Source organism: Rhinoraja longicauda, chromosome 40 (assembly GCF_053455715.1).
Source record: "Rhinoraja longicauda isolate Sanriku21f chromosome 40, sRhiLon1.1, whole genome shotgun sequence".
Lineage (NCBI taxonomy): Eukaryota > Metazoa > Chordata > Chondrichthyes > Rajiformes > Arhynchobatidae > Rhinoraja > Rhinoraja longicauda.
The window spans coordinates 1490664-1513023 of NC_135992.1; the positions used below are offsets into that span (position 1 = coordinate 1490664).

General features: G+C 47.1%; 1 protein-coding gene across 1 annotated transcript in view; it reads right to left on the reverse strand.

The window, feature by feature from the left end:
- Positions 1–4967: 4967 nt before the first annotated feature.
- The window catches only part of wbp2nl (WBP2 N-terminal like), a 46441-nt gene continuing 29048 nt past the window's right edge, over positions 4968–22360 (reverse strand). The window contains exons 5-8 of the mRNA XM_078430754.1: positions 18028–18276; positions 15985–16083; positions 11732–11808; positions 4968–9818 (exon numbers count right to left, since the gene is read on the reverse strand). Of these exons, the coding sequence (XP_078286880.1) occupies positions 9771–9818; positions 11732–11808; positions 15985–16083; positions 18028–18276 (473 nt within the window). The 3' untranslated portion in view covers positions 4968–9770. The remainder of the gene's footprint in view (positions 9819–11731; positions 11809–15984; positions 16084–18027; positions 18277–22360) is intronic.

Below are 22360 nucleotides of genomic sequence, written 5' to 3' on the forward strand. Positions count from 1 at the left end.
TCATTTATGATCTTATGGGTGACGGTTCTGGTCGAGACCCTCCCTGTGGACCCACTTCAAGGCACGGTTTGTTTGATCTCAGCTGCCTCAACCTCCTTGGTCGTGTTAAATATCCCTTGTCAACCAGGGTTCCTTAATCTAGCCACCATGGCCTTCACTATAACAGGAATATGCAGCTCCTGAACATCCCTTTCTCACTTTCAAAGCCTCCCACTTGTCAGAAGTCCCTTCTCCTGCAAACAGTCTTTCCCAATCAAAATGTGTAGGAAAGAACTGCAGACGCTGGTTTAAGTCGAAGGTAAATGCTGGAGCATCTCTGGAGAGGAGTGGGTGGTGTTTTGGGTTGAGACCCTTCTTTAGACTTCCCAATCAACCTTTGCAAGTTCCCGTCCAACACCATCTCAATCTGCCTTGCCCCAATGTAGGACTTGTGGACCGGCGCTATATTATTCCAGAACTATTTAAAAAGAAATAGAATTTTGATCACTGGTTCCAAAATACTCCCCCCACAGATCAGTCTGGCTTCATTACCCAATGGGATATTGAATGTAGATCGTCTCTACATGGTGTTTGAGGAAACACTTCCAGACACATCTAACAGATTTCATCCCCTCCAAGCCTCTTTGCACTGTCAAGTCAAGTTTATTTGTCACATACACATACACGATGTGCAGTGAAATGAAATGTGGCAATCCATGTTCATCTTCAGGAAGTTGGAACACGATACGATACGATGGAACTTTATTTATCCCAGGAGGCAAATTGATCTGCCAACAGTCATAAAAACACAAGAAGATACATGAAACATGAAATTAAAGTGACGAGTGGAAAGGATTGAGGATGTGCACAGATTGGGGGGAGGGAGTCAGTCTCAGTCTACCCCATGACAGAAGGGGGAGGAGTTGTAGAGTTTGATAGCCACAGGGAAGAAGGATCTCCTGTGGCAATCTAATCTAATCACCTCTAATTACAACACTACTATCCTTCCAGCTATCTGATAGTCACCCTGCTTTGTTTGTCTAATTCTGTTGAGTTGAGTTTAGTTTATTGTCACGTGTACCGAGGTACAGTGAAAAGCTTTTGGTGCGTGCTATCCAGTCAGTGGAAAGACAATACATGGTTAAAATTGAGCCATCCACAATATACAGATACATGATAAAGGGAATAATGTGAATAACGTTTAGTGCAAGAGGGCGGCACGGCGGCGCAGCGGTAGAGTTGCTGCTTTACAGCGAATGCAGCGCCGGAGACTCAGGTTCGATCCTGACTACGGGTGCTGCACTGTAAGGAGTTTGTACGTTCTCCCCGTGACCTGCGTGGGTTTTCTCCGAGATCTTCGGTTTCCTCCCACACTCCAAAGACGTACAGGTGTGTAGGTTAATTGGCTGGGTAAATGTAAAAATTGTCCCTAGTGGGTGTAGGATAGTGTTAATGTACGGGGATCGCTGGGCAGCACGGACTTGGAGGGCCGAAAAGGCCTGTTTCCGGCTGTATAGATATGATATGATATGATAAATTTTAGGTTTTTTAAAGTTTTTTTTTTTAGATTTAGAGATACAGCGCGGAAACAGGGAAACAGGCCCTTCGTCCCACCGGGTCCATGCCGCCCAGCGATCCCCGCACATTAACACTATCCTACACACACTAGCGACAATTTTTTACATTTGCCCAGCCAATTAACCTACATATCTGTATGTCTTTGGAGTGTGGGAAGAAACCGAAGATCTCGGAGAAAACCCACGCAGGTCACGGGGAGAACGTACAAACTCCATACAGACGGCGCCCGTAGTCAGGATCGAACCTGAGTCTCCGGCGCTGCATTCGCTGTAAGGCAGCAACTCTACCGCTGCGCCGCCGTGCCGCCCGCTAAAGTCCAGTAAATTCCAATCAGAGATAGACCAAGGGTCACCAATGAGGTAGATGGTAGCTCAGGGCTGCTCTGATTGTGGTAGGATGGTTCAGTTGACTGATACCAGCTGGGAAGAAACTGTCCCTGAATCTGGAGGTGTGCGTTTTCACACTTCTGTACCTTTTGCCCGATGGGAGAGGGGAGAAGTGGGAGTGGCCGGGGTGCGGCTCATCCTTGATTATGCTGCTGGCCTTGCCGAGGCAGCTTGAGGTATAAATGGAGTCAATGGAAGGGAAGTTGGTTTGTGCAATGGTCTGGGCTGCGTTCACAATTCTCTGCAATTCCTGCTGACGATTTGGGATGCCTATAGTACAATCTCTTCAAAGTGATCACCCACTTCTTATTTCTAAGTTCCACCCATATGGCCTCAGGACAATCCCCCAGGAATATTCTCTCTAACTATTGTAGTTGTGTTCTCCCAAATGAAAAACCCAACTTGCCCTCCTCTTTCACCCTCACCTCTATCCCGACTGTAACATAGATACATAGAAAATAGGTGCAGGAGTAGGCCATTCGAGCCAGCACTGCCATTCAATATGATCACGGCTGAATAATCCAAAATCAGTACCCCGTTCCTGCTTTTTCCCCATATCCCTTGGTTCTGTTAGCCCTAAGAGCTATATCTAACTCTCTCTTGAAAACATCCAGTGAATTGGCCTCCACTGCCTTCTGGGGCAGAGAATTCCACAGATTCACAACTCTCTTGGTGAAAAAGTTGTTCCTCATCTCAGTCCTAAATGGCCTACCCTTATTCTTAAACTGTGACCCCTAGTTCAGGACTCCCCCAACATGGGGAATATTTTTTCTGCATCTAGCCTGCCCAATCCCTTTAGAATTTTATATGTTTCTATCCTTCTAAATTCCTCATCCTTCTAAATTCCAGTGAATACAAGCCCAGTCGACCCATCTTTTCATCATATGTCAGTCCCGCCATCCCGGGAATTAGCCAGGTGAAACTACGTTGCACTCCCTCAATAGTAATAATGTCCTTCCTCAAATTAGGAGACCAAAACTACACACAGTACTCCAGGTAGCACAATACTGGTACCCTGGAACATTAAGCTGCCAGTCCTGTCTCTCCCCTAACCATGTTTCTGTTTGGATACCAGTGCATTTTCTTCCTGTGGTGTCTGAGAAGATTGGGCATGTTCACAAGAATTCACTTGAATTTCTACAGACGCACCAGAGAACTTGTTCTGATGGCAGAAACAGGGAACTGCAGATGCTGGTTAATGCACAAAAGGACACAAAGTGCTGGAGTAATTCAGCAGGTCAGCCAGCATCTCTGGAGAACGTGGATAAGTGATGTTTGGGTTGAGAACCTTCTGAGATGCATCACCACCTTACATGGCTCTGCTCCTGACTGCCTGAACCTTCAGAGAGGGTGAACACAGCCCAGTCCATCACAGGCTCGTCACTTCCTTCCATCCAGTCTGTCTTCCCAGTGCATTGCGTCAGGAAGTATTATCATGGAGGCCTGGCCATTTCCTTTTCTCTCATCTACCTTTTGGAAGATGATAGAGGTTGAAACCCCAGATTTCAAGACTTAAGAACAGCATCTTCCCCACCACTATCTGACTTCTCAACTGGTCAGGCTTTTAGTGAGTTGTGAAAGTCTTCAATGTTTCCACTCTCTTGGTGGCCACTTCCTTGAGGACCCTGGTGTGTAGTCCATGGGGTCCTGGTGACATGTCCAAGCCCTCGTGTTTCCTTTCCCAGTCCATCCTGAACACTTGGTAACCAGGAATATTTAAAGCCCGGTCCTGCCCTTTACGATTCAGAGACTGTTCTCACCACCGCATTTAATTCCCACTCTAATGTGTGTACTGCACATTCATCAAATGATCATAGAATGCAGCATTGGAACAGGCTCTTCAGCCCCCAATGTTTGTGCTGAACACAATGCCAAGGCTCCTCTGCCTGCACATGATTCATATCCCTCCATATCCATGTGCTTATCTAAACACCTCCATCGTATCAGCCTTCATCACCACCCCAGCAGTGTATTCCAGGCCCCTCTGCCCTCTGTGTTTGAAAAAAACCACCCCACATATCTCCTCCAGTGAATCTTTGCTCTGCTCCCTCTGTGACAGGTACGTTCTCCTTCCTGTAGGACAAAGGGCACTGAAACTGCACAGGACGTGTGAAACCTCTTCACTCCTGTGCTCGAATCTTCCCTGATAAAACCACAGCCGGAGAATAGTCACCTGCCCAGCCCTTGTATCGACCCACATGCAAGGAGATGGAGGTGACGGGGTGGTGGGGGAAGAGATGGGGGGACGATTCACACCCGGAGCCCGGGTCCCGTGCCTCTGATCAATGCTCAGCTCCACGGTGAAAACATTCCCCACCTTCCAGTGTTACAGCACAGCGGTAGAGTTGCTGCCTCACAGTGCCAGAGAACCGGGTTCCATCCCGACTGCGGGTGCTATCTGTACGGACTTTGTACATTCTCCATGTGACCACTTAGGTTTTCTCCGAGATCTGCGGCTTCCTCCCACACTCCAAAGACGTACAGGTTTGTAGATGAATTGGCTTTGGTAATAACTGTAAATTGTCCCTAGTGTGTGTACGATAGCGTTAGTGTGCAGGGATCGCCGGTCAGCGCGGACTCAGTGGGCAGAAGGGCCTGTTTCCGCACTGTATCTCTGAACTAGGACGGGCCACGTGGTAGTTGGAGGACGCGCCGCTGGGAACAAAAGAGGTCCCGGCGTGGAGGACTGGACGGGAGGGAGAGAGAACAAAGATGGAGCTGACGCGAGGGGACCGCCGTGAGGGGGGGGGGGGGGGGTTTTCTCCGGGAGCTCGGGGTTTTCCCCCACACTCCAGACGTTCAAGTTTGTAGATTAATTGACTACAGCAAGAATGATCAAAGTCTCTAGTGTTGTAGGGTGGGGTCAGTGTACAGGGACCGCTGGCCGGCACGGACTCAGTGGGCAGAAGGGCCTGTTTCTGTGCTATCTCTCTAGACTAAACTAAACTCGTTTCCCCAAAGACAGCGCTGCTCACACCGACCGCACAGAGGGGATTACCTACTTGTGAAAGCATTTATTAACAAGTTGTAAAGCTTTATTGAAGCATACATACAGAATTATTCACAATGAGTAAACATTCATTTATAGAAATCTAGCAGGTCACTCAATTCTCCAGTTAATACAAAAGTACAGATTAAATAGAGCAATGCATTGTTATTCTCTGGGATTTTATTACATTGGCCATCTTTCCCCAATGGAAGTAGGTTGCTTTAAAGCTGCCACACCTATTGTTGCATCTCAACAGGCACTTGTTTCAGATGCGTATATACTCCATGGTCTTGCCATCCTAAATCATCATGACTAATACTCATTCATCCTACTGCATCCATCAGCGGATGGCCAAAAGCAAAAGATCAAGTCAAATAAAAAACTGGCCAACTTCGATAAAAATCAGCGCTGAAAAAATAATCAAGGAACTTCCTATCAAACAGATGACAGAAACTCTGCACTTCAAGATAAGGAAGGCAGCCGGGCGGGCACTAACCCGCATTCCAGAAACGTTTCACTCAGCTAGGAACTAAACTGAATTTTCTAGAATATTTTTCCTCTCCTACAATATCATTCACTATTTTACATTATATTTTACACACCATTTTAACATTTCTAAATAATTACTTTTAGATGAGGGGGCGTGCTAAAACTGTCATGATTTTGTTCTTCTGCAACCTCACTGTGTACCTGCACGCAAACATATTGTGGTTAGGACTGCAATTTGGGAGAAATTAATTATAGGAAGTAAATAATTGTGCAAGACTGTCCAAACAGCTGCTGGAATATCCCTACTTGTCGGCAGGTTGTTTTGTTTAAACGTCTGACAATTTTTAAACAATTCCCCAGAAAGTCCCATTGACACAAGTGTTGGTCTGAGAGTCACTTGGGCAGTTCAGAGGTCGCTGTTGGGGCATGGTCAGTGTCTGGTTTATCCTGAGCCTCGGGCCTGACTTCAATAAGACTTCAATACGGCAATGGCCACAAAATCCACTACGGAACCAGTGTAGGGAGACTGGGTGAGGCAGCTTCAACATACAGCATGCAAATCTCCTGTTATATTGTGTAGGAAGGAACTGAAGATGCTGGATTAAACCGAAGATAGGCACAAAAAGGTGGAGTAACTCAGCGGGACAGGCAGCATCTCTGGAGAGAAGGAACGGGTGGCATTTCAGGTGAAGGGTCTCGACCCAAAAAGTTACCCATTCCTTCTCTCCAGAGATGCTGCCTGTCCTACTGAGTTACTCCAGCTTTTTATGTCCTATTATATTGTTACTTGCAACAAACACATGCAAGGAAAGTCACTGAACACTTCCTTTTCATAAACCATAGCTAAAGGCAGGTCCTTGAAACCAATAATTCCTTTACAAGCGATGAGATCTTTATGAAGAACTATAAATCTATAAATTCATTGCACGCTGCTACATATTAAATGACTGCTCTACCTACTAATGTCTAGCTGCAATGGTTGCAAATCCTTGTGCAGAGCAGAATCCTTCTCTACCATCCTGCAAGAATAGATGCATCATTATTCCTTGTTCGACTTGTTTGAACATGATGCCGAGACCACGGTGTAGGACTTTGCAGAAGGGCACGGAGGTGCTTTAGATGCTTCTCCAGCTACGTGTTTAAATTAGAGGTGTAGTCTGTACCACTATCAATCAAAGAAGCTACTGGTTTTAGGTGGGGGACTAATAACCAAGCCTTGTTAAAATACCAGGACATCATGTCGCAACTAAAAGGAATCTATTCATTTTGTTTTTGTAAAAAGTAATTAAATTAATTCTTCCTAGCTCCTTACCAAAGCAAGCACTTAACTGTCAGTATTACAACACTTGTCTATGATTTAGCTTGACGCTTTGCAATAATAAAGTTTAGCAACAATCAAATTGAAGTTCTCAAACAACTTCATTTGCTTATTAATTTTGTCCCATTTTCTTTATTCACAGAATGATATCAACATTAGTATGGGCCCAGTGAGCCAACAACATTAGTATGGGCCCAGTGAGCCAACAACAAACCTGCCCTTTCCTAGTGACGCCACTCCAACCATGTGCTCTGTCACCTTGTGTATCATTTTATCCCCATCAGGAGAAAGTATAAATATCAATCTTTTAATTGATAAAAAAGTCACGCTAAGTGTTTTCCTTTCGATATATATAAAAATCAAGTTTAAGAACATGCTATACCATGAAAGGACGCTGCTTCTAAGAAGCCAGTCAGTGGAGGAAAGGCAAAGACCACACTGGGAGCCTCTGCTTTACCTTCACAGTTAACACATGCACGGTTAATGCTATAAAGGTTTCCAGGAGTGAAAAATAGCTACATTAATTTTCATGAACCAAAAACGCAGTATTTCTAATGAGCTGAGTCGAGTCCTCATCCTCTGTCTACTCCACAGCTAACTCTCTCCTTGTGTTCCGTTACTCTCCTACACGTACACTGCAAGCTGTGGCAGCATCTGGTCACCACGCTGCCTTTGAAGCGGAGTGGAACTGTAGACAGATGAAGAGGAATTTATTTTGTCCAGAGGGAGGTGAATCTGTGGAATTCATTGCCTCAGATGGTTGTGGAGGCCATCAATTGATATTTTTAAGGCAGAGATGGAATAGTACAGGTGCCAGCGGTTATGGGGAGAAGGCAGGAGAATGGGAATGGGGCTAGGAGGGAGATAGATCAGCCATGATTGAATGGATGGGCCAAATGGCTTAACTCTGCTCCTATCACTTACGAACATGACAGGGAAATGAAGCACTTCTGAGGTAATCATTTGATTTGCTGCCAATTCCAATGAACCATTCTCAGGGTTGGTCTATAGTTGGCCACCAGTACAGTCTGGACAAGCAGGGTTTATGCTTTGGCAGGAGGCCTCAATATCATGCAGCGTATGACCAGGCAAGTGTAGAGACCCCTCTTCCAACAACAGAAGTAAACGTGTTAAAGCACCTCTGAAGTCTGGGCACGGGTGGAGCACATTACTGGGGTCACGTTGTTTTTTGCAGATACTGGTTATGGAAAATTTGTAATGTTTTCACCAAAGTATTCTCTATTGAGAAGATAATCCCAAGCCTAAGCAAATTTAAAAAAACCCCTGGTCTTACATACTGTGTGGTGTAATGATGTAAAAGGAAGCAGCTCCATTAGCCTGCACCAGGCTCTGCTGGTGAGCTTGTTCCAAGCAGCTTTCTGGAACGCTTCACATGCTGTCTGGGCCCTGGTGTAAAGCTCCATTCAAAAGGCCACACAGCTATTCCCCTTCCTAACTCATGATATTGTGGGTCAGTTGGAAGATGCAGGGCTCCTTGAAGAAACGTGGTGAGGGCCCAGTTCACCATCAATGCCAATCCCCCCACTAACAAGTTGTGGGATCCCCCGCCCCCACCCACCCCCCAGAGCAAACCAACACCACTCATCACTCTTAAAAATAATCGGACAAAATAAGTACATGGATAGGACAGGTTGGGAGGGAGAGGGGCCAAGTACAGGCGGGTGGGACTCGTGTAGCTGGGACTCGTGTATCACTCTATGACTGTGTAAGCAAGCAGTATTACTGAAAGGCTTTAGATACACAAACAAGACCCAGCCGTGCAACAATGGATCTTGTGCACCTTGTTTCCAGCAGGAAGGATTATGATCTTATAACCCCACGTGTGTCTCAGTGCTTCCTCTTGACCCATTCAACTCACTGGGTGGAACATGAACGTCAGACTTCAATTATGGTGGGGACAATTCAAGGCTTTGGGTTAAAAGAATGTTCACTGAAAGTATATTCTTTAATTCAGTGTCAGAGGTTGAACTGCTGAAGCTCATATTCCCTGCCAATAGTGATTCACATTGGTGCGCTTTACAGATGCGAGGAGCAAAGTTACAGCAAATTTGAAGTAAGTTAATTTGATCTGATCTTTCTCTGTAAGAAATGCCAATAAACTCTTTGCAGCAAAATTGCACAGACAAATGTTAAGGAGGAATTTCTCTGATCCCTTTCTGCCAAGATGTCAAAATATTTCTTGGTAAATTCCAAGCAATAGTAGTATAATTTAATCTCAGCCATATGAAGTCTTTTATTTCAAATATAGAGAACTTTAAATAAAGAATTTGAATACTTAAAACTTTCTATATCTTAAAACCCTAGTGATAACGCTCTGTTAAAATGGGCAATGATGATCAGTGTGATTTTAATCTTGTTTCAAATGGATCACAATCCAGCATTGCGATCTTGTGGGAATGTGTTTCTGTTTGCATTATGTAAAAAAAATTCAATAATTCGGTATGTTTCCGGTATAATTGTATATTGTCATATTTACAAGCAGCATCTTTGCATTAAAGGATGTTATTCATCGTCTCACTGCCTTCTAGAGTTCTGTAGTACCAGCCAGCACACTGCTTTAACTGGCCATTGGTGACATGAGGCTAATGTTTTCACCCCTGGGCTGCTCTGAATTCCTGGTGGAGTAGATCGTGCAGGACTTAGACAGGCTTGGCTCAACTGGAGCAATTTAGTTAATTTCTTTCCAACATTCACGGTGACAATGAAGGTCAATGAAGTTTGGAGGCAGATTACTTCAGGCAGAGGCAAGGAAAGTAGAAAAGACGATAAGGAGCTGCAAAGAGACGGCGTACAATGGCGTGATGTTCTGGCCACCTCACCCACTTCAGTGCACAGACACAACCAGAAGCCTGCAGTCCAAGACTCAGTTCTGTAGCTGGACGATACAATGTGGAAAGAGATTATGGACTGGCTCAAGTCTAATAAAAATGCAGCTTCTAACAACACACTTTTTTTTTTTAGAAAGTAAACAATTCACAAACGGTTGGAAGAATCGCAACTTCAGAGTGTTTCACTTGTTCTTCTTCTCCTCTGCTGGCATGTACGGCGGGGGCTGATCCTGGAGGAGAACAGACTCGTTTTACTGCTGGATCGCCACACTGAGGCATCGCGCAACAAGCACTTGGTGCAATATGAGGTGCAAGATTTGACACATTAAATAACCAGAAGGGTTTGTATGAACAATCCAATTTCAAACATTACAAACTCTTTACTCTTATGGTGGAGACAGGAAAATAATTTGTTAAAAGACAGAGGTCCTTGCACAAACATCCATTCCACGATCAGATTAGTTTAGAGACGCAGCGCGGAAACAGGCCCTGTGGCCCACCAAGTCCGGGCCGACCAGCGATCCCCACACATTAATGCTATCATACACACACTAGGGACTATTTACAATTATACCAAAGCCAATTAGACTACAAACATGCACGTCTTTGGCGTGTGGGAGGAAACCGGAGCATCCAGGGAAAACCCAAGCTGTCACGGGGAGAACGTACAAACTCTGTACAGACAGCACCTGAGGTCAGGATCAAACTCTGGTCTCCGGCGCTGTAAGGCAGCAACTCTACCGCTGCACCACCGTGCCGCCATACGACGTCGAACTTCAGAGGCAGTTTGGTGTTGCTGCAGTGGAGCAACTTAAGCATGACTTTTCTTTGAGGCAGCGATAACTGCCAGGAGCAGCAGTAATATGACAAATTAATATTTAGTTTTGTTTTAGTTCAGAGATACAGCACGGAAACAGGCCCTTCGGCCCACTGAGTCCACGCCGACCAGCGATCCCCCGCACACTTACATTATCCTACACACACTAGGGACAATTTACATTTATAACCAAGCCAATTAACCTACAAACCTGTACGTCTTTGGAGTGTGAGAGGAAGCTGAAGATCTTGGAGAAAACCCTCGCAGGTCACGGGGAGAACGTACAAACTCCGTACAGACAGCGCCCAAAGTTAGGATCAAACGCGGTCTCTGGCGCTGTAAGGCAGCAACTCTACCACTGCGCCACCGTGCCACCATATTGAAGAGCGGAACTTTCATATATAATAGCTTCATTTGCACTTGTAAAGGATTTTGCTGCCTCAAAGAAAAAGTGTTCATGAATCTGGGCTTTACTCTCATTCTGTAGCTGTGATCTGTAAGCACGTGAAGGCATTGCCAGATTGCCACATTCTCCACATTGAATCTACTCAGGACCAATGGAGTAACTTAAATAAGAATGGTTTTCATATGTTACTGCATATTGGTTGTTACCAGGAACTGCAGATGCTGGTTTATACTGAAAATAGACACAAAAAAATAGACACTGCCACAGAAGGCAGTGGAGGCCAATTCACTGGATATATTCAAGAGAGTTAGATATCGCTCTTCGGGCTAACGGAATCAAGGGATATGGGGAGAAAGCAGGAGATTTTGGATGATCAACCATGATCATATTGAATGGCGGTACTGGCTCGAAGGGCCGAATGGCCAACACCTGAACCTATTTTCTATGTTTCGAAAATGCTGGAGTAACTCAGCCGGTCAGGCAGCATCTCTGGGGAAAAAGGATGGGTGACGTTTCAGGTCGGGACCTTTCTTCAGTCTGAAGAAGCTCTTTTTTCTCCAGATATGCTGCCTGACTGGCTGAGTTACTCCAGCACTTTGTGTCTATCTGCGGATTCCCCTGTGTTCACCTTGTGGAGTTCTTTGGAGACACAAGAGACTACAGATGCTGGAATCCCCAGCAAAAACAAAGTGCTAGATTCCCGCTGTGGTTCAGGCAGCGTTTACGGAGGGAAATGCGCAGATGGCTCCTGAAGAGATGCCCTGACCCGAAACATTGGCCGTCCATTTCCCTCCACAGATGCTGCCTGACCCAGCTGAGATACTCCGACACGCGGTTTTCTTTGGGGGGAAAAAATTGACAGATGAAAAAGACAGACATTATCTTGCACCTAATGCCTAAAGGTGAAGACAAAGACTTACCATGGGCATGTAGACACTGTGAGGATTGCACGGGTTGTAGTAAGCACTGGAAGCTGCTTCTGCTGCTTTAGCTCCACCTAAAAGACAAAAGGTTTTGACTTGATTCAACAGAGCACATTTCTTGAAATTCTTCCCACCGATGAAGACAAACTCTCCTCCTTGCCCAACCTAGGAAATACTAAATATTCTTCACTTGCTTCTCTCAGTACCATTCACAGCTATCCTCAATGACAGAGTTGCTGCTGTGGTCAATGTGTCCATGCTGCTGCAGTCACTCCGATAGAGGTGGGGTTGGTGCTGTGATGTTGCTAATGAAGACCAGAACAATCGTAGTATTCTGGACAGACACAAAACGTTGGGGTAACTCAGCGGGACAGGCAGCATCTTTGGAGAGAAGGAATGGGTGACGTTTCGGGTCGAGACCCTTCTTCAGACTCAATATTCAGCAGTTTGGAAATTGTTGATAGTTTTCACATCAATAGTAAATACAACACTCTTTCAACTTCAACTTTACATAGGAATTGCATAGAGTTTACAGATGGAAAATCATTGGGTCAGACCAGCTCACACTGGGTCAGACCAGCTCACACTGAGTCAGACCAGCTCACTGGGTTAGACCAGCTCACACTGGGTCAGACCAGCTCACAGTGACTGGGTCAGACCTGATGGGTCTGATGGTCTGCATCCCAGGGTCCTCAGGGAGGTGGCTCTAGCAATAGTGGACGCATTGGTGATCATTTTCCAATGTTCAATAGATTCAGGATCAGTTCCTGTGGATTGGAGGATAGCTAATGTTATCCCACTTTTCAAGAAAGGAGCGAGAGATAAAACGAGGAATTACAGACCAGTTAGCCTGACATCGGTGGTGGGGAAGATGCTGGAGTCAATTATTAAAGAGGTAATAATGTTGCATTTGGATAACAGTAAAAGGATAAGCCCAATTCAGCATGGATTTATGAAAGGGAAATCATGCTTGACTAATCTTCTGGAATTTTTTGAGGATGTGACAAGTAAAATGGATGAAGGGGAGCCAGTGGATGTAGTGTATCTAGACTTTCAGAAAACCTTTGATAAGGTCCCACACAGGAGATTGGTGAGCAACGTTAGAGCACATGGTATTGGGGGTAGGATGTTGACATGGATAGGGAATTGGTTCGTAGACAGGAAGCAAAGAGTAGGAGTAAACGGGTCTTTTTCAGAACGGGAGTGGCGAGTGGAGTGCCGCAAGGCTCGGTGTTGGGGCCGCAACTGTTTACCATATATATTAATGATTTGGATGAAGGAATTAGAAGTAACAATAGCAAGTTTGCGGATGACACAAAGCTGGGTGGCAGTGTGAACTGCGAAGAGGATGTTAGGAGGTTGCAGGGTGACCTGCACAGGTTGAGTGAGTGGGCAGATGTGTGGCAGATGCAGTATAATATAGATAAATGTGAAGTTTTCCACTTTGGCGGCAAAAACAAGGAGGCAGATTATTATCTCAATGGTGTCAGGTTAGGTAAGGGGGAAGTGCAGCGAGACCTGGGTGTCCTTGTACACCTGTCACTTAAAGTTGGCATGCAGGTACAGCAGGCAGTGAAGAAAGGTAATGGCAGGTTCTTCTGCAGTTGTACAGGGCCCCAGTAAGACCACATCTGGAGTATTGTGTACAGTTTTGGTCTCCTAATTTGAGGAAGGACATCCTTGTAATTGAGGCAGTGCAGCGTTGGTTCACGAGATTGATCCCTGGGATGGCGGGACTGTCATATGAGGAAAGATTGAAAAGACTAGGCTTGTATTCACTGGAGTTTAGAAGGATGAGAGGGGATCTGATAGAGACATATACATTTATAAAATCAGCCATAATCACAATGAATGGCGGTGCTGGCTCGAAGGGACGAATGGCCTCCTCCTGCACCTATTTTCCATGTTTCTATGTTTCTAAGAACAGCTCACACTGACTGAGTCAGACCAGCTCACACTGGGTCAGACCAGCTCACACTGGGTCAGACCAGCTCACACTGGGTCAGACCAGCTCACACTGGGTCAGACCAGCTCACACTGGGTCAGACCAGCTCACACTGGGTCTTCCTCTTCTCCCCACTCCCATCAGGCAAAAGGTATAGAAGTATGAAAACGCACACCTCCAGATTTAGGGACAATTTCTTCTCAGCTGTTATCAGGCAACTGAACCATCATCCTACCACAACCAGAGAGCAGTGCTGAACTAGTATCTACCTCTTTGGTGACCTTGGACTATCCTTGATTGGACTTTGCTGGTTTTACCTTGCACTAAACGTTACTCCCTTATCATGTATCTATAAACTGTAAATGGCTCGATTGAAATCATGTGTTGTCTTACTGTCTGAATAACACACGACAAAAGCTTTTCACTGTACTTCGGTACACGTGACAATAAACTAAACTGAACTATTTGTCCCAGCTTGCAATTGTTTCTCTCTCTCGTGTATCTCCAGCTTCCCCTGGAACACCACCACAGGCTGAACCAGGTCCCACGATCTCACCACCTCCCTCAATTTACTATTGGGTTACTTCTGACTACCTTGAATTAATGGCACCTATTTTTCCACTACCCTGGAAGTTTCTCAAAGACGTTTAGGTTCCTCCTGGTTCTCCCTATCTTTAATCTCCCCCTACTCCATTCTGAGGTACCCACCTGCTTCAAGAAGGCCACCATCATCCCAGTGCCGAAGAAAAGCCTCATGCCTAAACGACTATCGTCCAGTGGCCTTGACATCCACCATCATGATATGTTTTGAGAGGCTAGATATGGAACGCATTAAATCTAGTCTACCAAGCGGCCTTGACCCACTGCAGTTTGCCTACCGCCACAACAGGTCCACGGATGATGCCATTGCCCTAGCCCTACACTCATCCCTGGGACACCTGAAGAAGAGAAACACCTACGTCAGACTTCTGTTCATAGACGACAGTTCTGCCTTTAGTACCACGATGCCATTCAAGCTTATCACCAAACTCACGGGACTTGGGGTCAGCACTCATATCTGCAACTGGATCCTCGATTTCCTGACCAACAGACCCCAATCAGTGAGTATAGGGGTCAAATCATCCTCAACACAAGGGCTCTGCAAGGATGTGTTCTCAGTTCCCTTCTTTACTCCTTCTTTATTCCTTCTTTACTCCTTCGACACCCACGACTGCACAGCCATGTACAAATCTAATTCAATGATCAAATTTGCAGACAACACTGCCATTGTGGGCCGGATATCAAATAACAATCAGACTGAGTACAGGAAGGAGATTGAGAAACTCGTGACCTGGTGTCGGGACAACAACCTTTCTCCCAACTTCAGGAAGCAAAGTGCACACATACCCCGTTTGCATTGATGGTACCGAAGCACAGATGGTCAAAAACATCAAAATCCTTGGAGTAAATATCACCAACAATTTCTCCTGGACCACCCATATTGAAGCAACGCCCATCGACTTCCTTAGAATGCTTAGGAAGTTTGGAATGTCCCTTACAACTCTCACCAACTCTTACAGATGCACCGTAGAAAGCATTTTATCAGGATGCATCACAGCCTGGTTTGGGAACAGCTAGATCCCAAGATCGCAAGAAATTGCAGCGAATTGTGGACACAGCCCAGACCATCACACAAACCAACCTCCCTTCCATTGACTCCATTTGTACCTCACGCTGCCTCGGCAAGGCCAGCAACATAATCAAGGACGAGTCGCACCCAGGCCACTCCCTCTTCTCCCCTCTCCCTTCAGGCAAAAGGTATAGAATTTTGAAAACACACACCAGATTCAGGGACAGTTTCTTCCCAGCTGTTATCTGGCAACTGAATCATTCTACCACAACCAGAGAACAGTGCTGAACTGCTAGTGACCTCTTTGATGACCCTTGGGACTATCCTTGTTTGGACTTTGCTGGCTTTACCCTGCACTAAACGTTATTCCCTTATCATGTATCTGTACACTGCAAATGCATTGATTGTAATCATGTATTGTCTTTCCGCTGACTGGTTAGCACGCAACAATAGCTTTTCACTGTACCTCGGTACACGTGACAATAAACTCACTAAACTGAACTGGGGTTCAGGAACACACACACAAGGTGACACACACACACACAAGGTGACACACACACACACAAGGTGACACACACACACACAAGGTGACACACACACACACACACGGTGACACACACAAAGACCAATTTCCTTCCGGGAATGAATAAAGTTCTATCGTATGGTATCATTATCCAAACGGATGAGTGTACGTACCGGGCAGTCCATGTTGAGCCATGCTGACTGGAGGAGGTCCCGGGTATGGAGGTGGGGGTGGCATGTACATGTCCATGGCAGGAGCAGATGGGTGGGCACCTGGAACCAGAAGTTAGATAATAATAATATATTCCTTTATTCGTCCCACACCGGGGACATTTACAGTGTTACAGCAGCAAAGTGGACAGCAAGAGATCATTCATTATAAATAAAAGTAAAGACAAGGATAAATTGTCATCAGTTTACTGTGTATTCCTTAACTGTTACTGTTGACTGGTCTGCTGGGAGCAGTGCAGGTTGTGCAGTCTCACAGCAGCGGGAAGGAAGGACCTCCTATATCGGTACGGTAGCGCAGCGGTAGAGTTGCTGCTTTACAGCGAATGCAGCGCCGGAGACTCAGGTTCGATCCTGACTACGGGTGCTGCACTGTAAGGAGTTTGTACGTTCTCCCCGTGACCTGCGTGGGTTTTCTCCGAGATCTTCGGTTTCCTCCCACACTCCAAAGACGTACAGGTATGTAGGTTAATTGGCTGGGTAACTGTAAAAATTGTCCCTAGTGGGTGTAGGATAGTGTTAATGTACGGGGATCGCTGGGCGGCACGGACTTGGAGGGCCGAAAAGGCCTGTTTCCGGCTGTATATATATGATGATGATGATATCTCTCCTTCACGCACTTTGGGTGAAGGAGTCTGTCACTGAAGAAGCTAGTCAGTGCAGTGAATCGTTGTCCAGCAGCGATGTTAACTTTGCCATCATCCTCCTCTCTCCCACCGCTTTGCCATTATCCTCCTCTCTCCCGGGTCTCTGGTGCTGTAAGGTTGCAACTCTACCACTGCGCCACCGTGCCGCCCAAGGTTTCTTTCTCCGAATGTGCTGGTCTTTTGAAATTAACCCAGAGCTCGGGAAATCTGGCAACACTGAGGTTTCACTTTTAAAGCAAAATAATATTTTGGGGTCGAGTGTGAGCAAATTGAGATGTGTGGGAAGTGGAGCTTTCTTGGTTCAGACTGCTCCCTCTGACCTACAGTTCCAAAGCTCTCCAATGCCAGCAGTCTCTCTCATCTCATCCCTGGTCTGTTCAATACAACAATGATTCATTTCCATGCTTAACCAATGACACCATTACACAGAAGATATAAACACAATTGCTGTAGTTATTCAGTAGGACAGGCAGCATCTCTGGAGAGAAGGAATGGGTGACGTTTCAGGTTGAGACCCTTCTTCAGACTCCGACCCAAAACGTAACCCATTCTTTCTCGCCAGAGAAGCTTCCTGTCGCGCTGAGTTACTCCAGCATTTTGTGTCTATTTTCGGTGTAAACAAACATCTGCTGTTCCTTCCTACACAACACAACCAGCAGAATTATACATAACAATCAGATGAAACTTGATCTTTTATCATCGAAGATTCCTGCATTTCTTTAGCATTTATTAAGAGGAAACAATATGGTAATGCTGCTGCATAAGCTGCATGTCTGATAGCAGGGACGTTATTTTATCAGACCCTTTTCTTTAAGGTAGACACAAAATGCTGAAGTAACACAGCAGGTCAGGCAGCATCTCTGCAGAGAAGGAATGGGTGACATTTTGGGTCGAGACCCTTCTTCAGACTGAGAGTCAGGGGAGAGGGAAACTAGAGATATGGAAAGGTAAAAAGGGCATGTCAGGTGTGAAAAGGACAAATCAAAGCAGACAATGGTCAAGGAAATGTACAATGGTTCATTGTTGGCTGAGGGAAAGGAGACAAGGCGATGTATTCAAGAGAGTTAGATCCAGCTCTTAGGGTTATCGGAATCAAGGGATACGGGGAGAAAGCAGGAACGGGGTACTGATTTTGGATGATCAGTCATGATCATATTGAATGGCAGTTCTGGCTTGAAGGGTCGAATGGCCTAATCCTGCACCTATGTTTCTATATTTCCATACAAACAGTAAAATGAATCAGCAAGACAGTGAAACTAGTCGGAGAACTAGGGTGGAGGAGGAACGAAGAGAGAGGGAAAGGAAGGGTTACTTGAGGTTTGAGAGAGGCCCTTTTCTTTACCTGGCGGTAGTGCAGACATTCCATAAGTGTAACCCCCTGCTGTTGGCATAGGTCCATATCCATTCATCGGAGGCGGCTGATAGGCGTATGGACTGTTCCCTGCGTAGGGGCCATTTGCTGCGTAGGGACCATTTGCTGCGTAAGGGCCATTGACTGCATAAGGGCCGTTTGCTGGTGCAAATCCAAAGCTCATCACACCCACTGGTTCGTATCCGTAAGCATTGTTCTGCACAGGAGTGCCCCTGGAAGCTAACATGAACAAGACGGCAGAATTAGATGTTGCAGGCAGCACGGGTTATTGCAATGGACAATCCCACGCCTCAATGCAACTATTGCAGCCAGGAAAAAGCGGGTTCTCAGGTCAGCAGTTTACTACGGCACCATCGCATCCACAGGTGACCACGCTTCTCAAACTGAAAAGAGCCGACACAAGGCAATCTTTTGATAAACTATACAAAGCTGCTTTTGTAACGTTTGTACTGAACAGTGTATACAAATTTAGAGTTGACACGACTGTGTGACGATGTTACTGCCAGAGTTCGCAGCAAATTAAAGATTCCTATGTCGGCAGTGCAGACGTTTGTTCCATTAGCCCAACCAATCCTGTCACCATCACGAGCTGTGATCTGTGTTAATTCATGACCGTACCATGTCCACTCACACCGTGGCAACAGTACAACACCAATAATCCGCTGTCTAACCGGCTGGAAACCAGGTGACGATCCCAATCCCCACTCCCCTGGACCCACTCCCTCTATTCCCCTTGCCCCACTCCCTCTACATTCCCCTTGCCCCACTCCCTCTACACTCCCCTTGCCCCACTCTACACTCCCCTTGCCCCTCCCTCTATTCCCCTTGCCCCACTCCCTCTACACTCCCCTTGCCCCACTCTACACTCCCCTTGCCCCACTCTACACTCCCCTTGCCCCTCCCTCTATTCCCCTTGCCCCACTCCCTCTACATTCCCCTTGCCCCACTCCCTCTACACTCCCCTTGCCCCACTCCCTCTACACTCCCCTTGCCCCACTCCCTCTATTCCCCTTGCCCCACTCTACACTCCCCTTGCCCCACTCCCTCTACACTCCCCTTGCCCCACTCCCTCTACACTCCCCTTGCCCCACTCCCTCTACACTCCCCTTGCCCCACTCCCTCTATTCCCCTTGCCCCACTCTACACTCCCCTTGCCCCACTCCCTCTACACTCCCCTTGCCCCACTCCCTCTACACTCCCCTTGCCCCACTCCCTCTACACTCCCCTTGCCCCACTCTACACTCCCCTTGCCCCACTCCCTCTATTCCCCTTGCCCCACTCTACACTCCCCTTGCCCCACTCCCTCTACACTCCCCTTGCCCCACTCCCTCTACACTCCCCTTGCCCCACTCCCTCTACACTCCCCTTGCCCCACTCTACACTCCCCTTGCCCCACTCTACACTCCCTTTGCCCCACTCTACACTCCCCTTGCCCCACTCTACACTCCCTTTGCCCCACTCTACACTCCCCTTGCCCCACTCTACACTCCCTTTGCCCCACTCTACACTCCCCTTGCCCCACTCCCTCTACACTCCCCTTGCCCCACTCTACACTCCCTTTGCCCCACTCTACACTCCCCTTGCCCCACTCCCTCTACATTCCCCTTGCCCCACTCTACACTCCCCTTGCCCCACTCCCTCTACATTCCCCTTGCCCCACTCCCTCTACATTCCCCTTGCCCCACTCTACACTCCCCTTGCCCCACTCCCTCTACACTCCCCTTGCCCCACTCCCTCTACATTCCCCTTGCCCCACTCCCTCTACACTCCCCTTGCCCCACTCCCTCTACATTCCCCTTGCCCCACTCTACACTCCCCTTGCCCCACTCCCTCTACACTCCCCTTGCCCCACTCTACACTCCCCTTGCCCCTCCCTCTATTCCCCTTGCCCCACTCCCTCTACACTCCCCTTGCCCCACTCTACACTCCCCTTGCCCCACTCTACACTCCCCTTGCCCCACTCTACACTCCCCTTGCCCCACTCCCTCTACACTCCCCTTGCCCCACTCTACACTCCCCTTGCCCCACTCTACACTCCCCTTGCCCCACTCCCTCTACACTCCCCTTGCCCCACTCTACACGCCCCTTGCCCCACTCTACACTCCCCTTGCCCCACTCTACACTCCCCTTGCCCCACTCTACACTCCCCTTGCCCCACTCTACACTCCCCTTGCCCCACTCCCTCTACACTCCCCTTGCCCCACTCTACACTACCCTTGCCCCACTCTACACGCCCCTTGCCCCACTCTACACTCCCCTTGCCCCACTCCCGCTATTCCCCTTGCCCCACTCTACATTCCCCTTGCCCCACTCTACACTCCCCTTGCCCCACTCCCTCTATTCCCCTTGCCCCACTCCCTCTATTCCCCTTGCCCCACTCTACATTCCCTTTGCCCCACTCTACACTCCCCTGGGCCTTCTGCACTCCCCAGGGCTCTCGTACCCTCACTGGGACCTCACGTCCCAGTACGTCCACTCATCTGCTGCTGTTGGCAGTCCTCACTGAAAACGTACCAGGTTCATTGAATTGTTTCTCTTTATAACATCTTTTAAAACAGTGTTTAAGGAAGAACAGATGAAGTCTCTTAAAATCAGTTGAAAAATTCTCTACTTCCTTAGAAGGCTTCGGAAGTTCGGCATGTCCCCAACAACCCTCACTAACGCATACAGATGTGCTGTAGAAGGCATTTTATTGACATGCATCACAACCTGGTTTTGGAACAGCTGCAAGAAATAGCAGATAATTGTGGACATAGCCCAGACCTTCACACAAGCCTGCCTCCCTTCCACTGACTCCGTCCACACTCCACGCTGCCGGGGTAAGGCCGCCAGCATCAGCAGGGACCTGTCTCACCCCGGACACTCCCTCTTCTCCTCTCTCCCATCAGGAAAGAGGTACAGATTTAAAAACACACACCTCCAGATTCAGGGACTGTTTCATCCCAGCTGTTATCAGGCAACTGAACGGTCCTGTCACCAGCTAGAGTGGTGCCCTGACCTCCCATCTACCTCACTGGAGACCTTTGAACTACCTTTAGACAGATGTTATTAGACTTTATCATGCACTAAATGTTGTACCCTTTATCCATGCAATGCGGATGGCTTGATTGTACTGTTTTTTTTGGATAGTACGCAAATAAGCTCCTCCCTGTACCTTGATATACATGACAATAATAAACTAAACTAAGTCCAACAATCATCTATTAACAGAAGTCAAAGGAAATGGGCCAAAATCTGAAGAAAGGTCTCGACCTGAAATGTCACCCATTCCTTCTCTCCAGCGATGCTATCTGTCCCGCTGAGTTACTCCAGCATTTTGTGACTGTCTGCATTCCCGCAATATCTACTCTCATCAGAACAGTAGATATGAGGTGTAAATAGAGTCATAGAGGGGATATTAGGTGTAAATAGAGCCATAGAGGGATACAACGTGGAAACAGGCCCTTCGGCCCAACTTGCCCACACCGGCCAACATGTCACAGCTACACTAGTCACACCTGTCCAGGTTTGGCCCATATGCTTCCAAACCTGTCCGATTCATGTACTCATCTAACTGTTTCTTAAATGTTGGGATAGTCCCTGCCTCAACCACCCCCCTCTGGCAGCTCGTTTCATACACCCAGCAAGCACCCTTTGTGTGAAGAAGTTACCCCTCAGATTCCTATTAAATCTTTTACCATTCATCTTAAACCTATGTCCGCTGGTCAGCATTTTGTGTCTATTTTGGATATGGGCCAAATGCAGACAAATGGAAGGAGCATATACAAGGCAACTTGGTTGGTATGGCCGAGTTGGGCTCACTAACGATTATCACAAACAATTTGTCCTGGCCTGACCACACTGAAGCCATGACCAAGAAAACCACCAATGCCTCTACTTCCTCAGCAGTCTAAGGAGATTCAGCATGTCTTCAATGATTCTGACCAATTTCTACAGATGCACATTGAACACATTCTATCCAGACTGGAAGATAGAGCTCTCTCTATCTTTCAATCTGAAGAAGGATTCCAAACCGGAGTGTCACCTATTCCTTTTCTCTAGAGATGACGCCTGACCCACTGAGTTACTCCAGCATTTCATGTTTATCTTCGGTATAAACCAGCATCTGCGGTTCTTTCCCACACATTCTACCCACCTGCATTACAGCTTGGTACAGCAATGCTCTGCCCAAGGTCACAGGAAATTGCAGGGAGTTGTGAATGCAGCCCAGTCCACCATGCAAACCAGCCAGCCCTCCCCCCCTACATCCACTTCATCTACATTTCACACTGAAGACTGATACAAAAAGGAGTAACTCAGCTGG